Raw genomic sequence first — 3605 nt, 5'->3', positions numbered from 1 at the left:
TTCAGCCCCATCATCAATTGCTCCTGAGTCAGAACCTGCCTCTTTGTCAGCTGGGTGTTAAACCAGGTATTATCATGCATGCCTCACAGAGTTAATACTCTTTCCTTTGAACTTGCTACCAGATAGTTCCTGGGACTCTGTCTGCAGTTCATCCAGTATATAGAAAAGTAGGCTAAAGACACACAGAGAAGTCAACCAGGACAGAAGACCATGCCCTCCTTTGCTGATTGTCTCTAGCATCCTCTCTTCCTTCCTTCTATGTGTCAGAATGATTGGAAGAATTAGAGGCACTTGTAGAGAAAATGTGTTCATGGTCTATTTCTCACCTTCAACAAACAAAAAGTTATAAGTTGTCCTTTATCATGTCCAGTACTCAGAAATTTATGTTCCAATGTTGAGGCCCTGTGTACGGAAGCATAACCTATTGAATGCAATGATAGCCCACACCTGTTGCACTGACCTTCCAGTTCACTCTCGGAGCTCAGGTACAAGCCATTAACTTGACACTGTAATTTATTTGCCTATGAGAGTATCTCAGACATCACAAATTACAGACATGAAGTGTGCTGTGAAGAGCACAGTGGCCCTGAACTCTTAAGACATCTTAGAAACATAATGGATAGGCTGGTCTGTTATGATTGTGGTAAATAAAGGGTTTGGTTTGCTCTGGGAAAGCAAGCAGAAGTTATAACTACCAGCTGGCATAATCAACTTCATCACAGACTGCCCCGAAGGAGGAAGTTTGATACCTTCTTGCCGTGTTTGAAATCTTAGTGTTAAGTTCCACTATAGACTCCCAGAAGAGTTTTAGCCTATGGGAAAAAGACATGAAGTGAATTATTTTTCACAAATCTAACCTTAAGCACAATTATGTTTATATTAAATTTATATTATAAATTATATAATATATATAAATATATTATATTATATTAAAATTATGTTTGCTCAAGAGAAGAGGTTATTGAGAATTAGTCAAGCACGAGGGCAGGTGTGGCTTTAGATGATAAGTGTGGCTTCACTGCTATTGCCACTCGGCATCCAATTCTGACATTGCCATCCATTCATGAGAGACACACATCTTATCTTTTATAAGGTTGGGTTATACCACAAGGTGGGTTAGACATTCCCCCAAGGCTGGGAGATGGTGCCCCAGGAGCACCTGAACTCCTAGACCCATCTTCAAGCTTCATGTCTTTATTTTATCACAGGGCTGTCAGTCCTCAAAGATCACCAACTCTAGAAGGGCCACCCCAAGCAGGAAACTGCCTGACCAAAAGTAACACAATCATGATTTTTTTATGCATGATTACAACTCATCTTCACATTATTATTATTTAAACTGTTTGATAATACAGCCTTATGTTTTTCTGAGTTAAGATATTTATTAGTGTTGGCCGCCATGGCCAGCCAGTCGCAGGGTATCCAGCAGCTGCTGCGGGCCGAGAAGCGGGCCACTGAGAAGGTGTCAGAGGCCTGCAAGCCAAAGAACTGGAGGCTGAAGCAGGCCAAAGAAGAAGCTCAGGCTGAAATTGAACAATACCGCCTGCAAAGAGAGAAGGAGTTCAAGGCCAAGGAAGCTGCAGCTCTGGGATCCCATGGCAGCTGCAGCACCGAAGTGGAGAAGGAGACCCAGGAGAAGATGACCATCCTCCAGGCCTACTTCCAGCAGAACAGGGGTGAAGTCCTGGATAACCTGCTGGCCTTTGTCTGTGACATCCAGCCAGAAATCCATGAAAACTACTGCATAAATGGATAGGGGAGAAAGGAGCAGCTCTGCGTGCAGATTGGCATGTTAGATGCCTTCATGGAATACGAAGCTCCAGCAAATCTTGAGTAGTTACATCCTTGTGAAAAGGCATTAAGTTATTTCTGTATATTATGTAGTAGGCCCCTTCACTTCTTGGAGAATAGCAAATCTAGCTTCTTTGTACAAACGTAGAGCTTATCCAAAGATTTTCTCCTTTTACCTCATATTTCTTAGAAATTTAATGTGTATACGTTGTCTGTTTTCCTAGGCCTTTTAGCTCAAGCAACATATGTATCAGTACTTTTTCTTTCTTAGATGTAGTAAAAAAAAAAAATTCTGTTTAAAGAAAGACAGGGATTAAATTTTTTTTTTCCCTAAAGCTTTCTTGAAGGTCAGGGGCTTTCTCTATGAAAAAGTAGTAAATAGTTACTGTAACTTGTGTGAAGCAGCAGCCGGCCTTAAGTCGTCCTTTCGGCTAAGGTTGGAACAGCGAATACTAGTATATATTGTTCGGGCTGCTCTTAGTTTCTCTTAATCAAAATTATTAGATGATAGAATTCAAGAACTTGTATACATGTTCTTACTTGGTGTACTGATAATCATTTGAAAGTAAAGACTTTGTCATGCAAAAAAAAAAAGATATTTATTAGTGTTTATACAAACAAGTGGCAACTACTAATTCAAAAATAGGAGGGTTTTTTTCCTCAATAAGAGTACATTCTTGAATGGGACTCTATTTGAATAAGAATTCCATACAAATAGAATACATAACACAAGAAAGCAAGGAAGGATTTTACATTACATTGAACAGACATTCAGTTGGTTCAATCATGGTGAGTTACCCTTGCAACCAAATACTCTTTATATTTATTACATATATTGCAGTCAGTTCAGTATATGTCAACAATCACACTCTTTTAACATTTAGTAGCATGAAGCACACTTAACACATTTCCAAAGGGAAATGTGATATAGTCTTCATTTCAGAAGTGCAGAAGTGATTGAATGATTGCTCTTTAATGTTCCAACTAACGCTTCCATTGCCTCATCAAGGCCAACGCCTCTGGTTGCTGAAGTTTTGAATAGTTGTCATTTTCGGTCCTTCCATACAAGTAACCCAAGTAAACTTGCCAAATCTGAGAGAGTCATGGCCTGTTCCGTGTCCTGTTTACTTGCAAACACCACTAAAATGGCTTTTCTCAGCTCTTCTTCCTCCAATATGGCAACTAACTCTCATTTGGAAATGCCAGTCCGGTCTCCATCGCAACTACCTACTCAGAAATGATTGCATCTGTATTTGAATAATAACATCCCCAGTATGGTCTGATACTTGTCTGTCCTCCCAAATCCCAGACTTGGAATCTAAGGCTCTTGTATGTTACCATGTCAGCTTTAAATCCGATGGTAGGAATAGTAGCAACGACTTCTCCAACCTGTAATCTATACAAAATTGTAGTTTTTCCTGCTCCATGTAATCCCACTCCGGCGCTGGTTCTGCCTCTGCGTCTGGCTCCGGCTCCAGCTCTGACGTGGTTTCCTGAGAAGTCAGGTATTCCAGCACCTTCCATGTCAGAACGGCCAATACAGCCTGATTTTGACTTACAAGTCTCAGAGGTATTCTTTCAGATTAACCAATTCCACCTTTATTTCAGCTCAAAATATATTTTTTTTAATTTAGGATAAAATAAATAGATTCAAGTACCACATAACTCCATTCTAGGGGCTGACATGAATAACCAAATTTTTATTTTATCCTGTATCTTCAGAAATCACCCAGCCACATGAACACTTTAAAACAACAACCTTTAAAAATTAAATAAATGCATAAATAAACAAATAAAGCAACCTTTTACTGGAG

General features: G+C 39.6%; 1 protein-coding gene across 1 annotated transcript; it reads left to right on the top strand.

Annotated features, from left to right (window-relative positions):
- The first annotated feature begins 1399 nt into the window (after positions 1 to 1399).
- LOC116637918 (V-type proton ATPase subunit G 1-like) lies at positions 1400 to 2566 on the top strand. The gene has a single exon (XM_032413580.1). It carries the CDS (start codon positions 1400 to 1402, stop codon positions 1754 to 1756), a length of 357 nt encoding a protein of 118 aa, XP_032269471.1. The 3' UTR covers positions 1757 to 2566.
- Positions 2567 to 3605: the final 1039 nt, after the last annotated feature.

This window comes from Phoca vitulina, unplaced genomic scaffold (assembly GCF_004348235.1).
Source record: "Phoca vitulina isolate PV1807 unplaced genomic scaffold, GSC_HSeal_1.0 scaffold15, whole genome shotgun sequence".
NCBI lineage: Eukaryota > Metazoa > Chordata > Mammalia > Carnivora > Phocidae > Phoca > Phoca vitulina.
The sequence above is the reverse complement of the archived record's forward strand: the minus strand, read 5'-3'. Positions and strand labels throughout refer to the sequence as shown.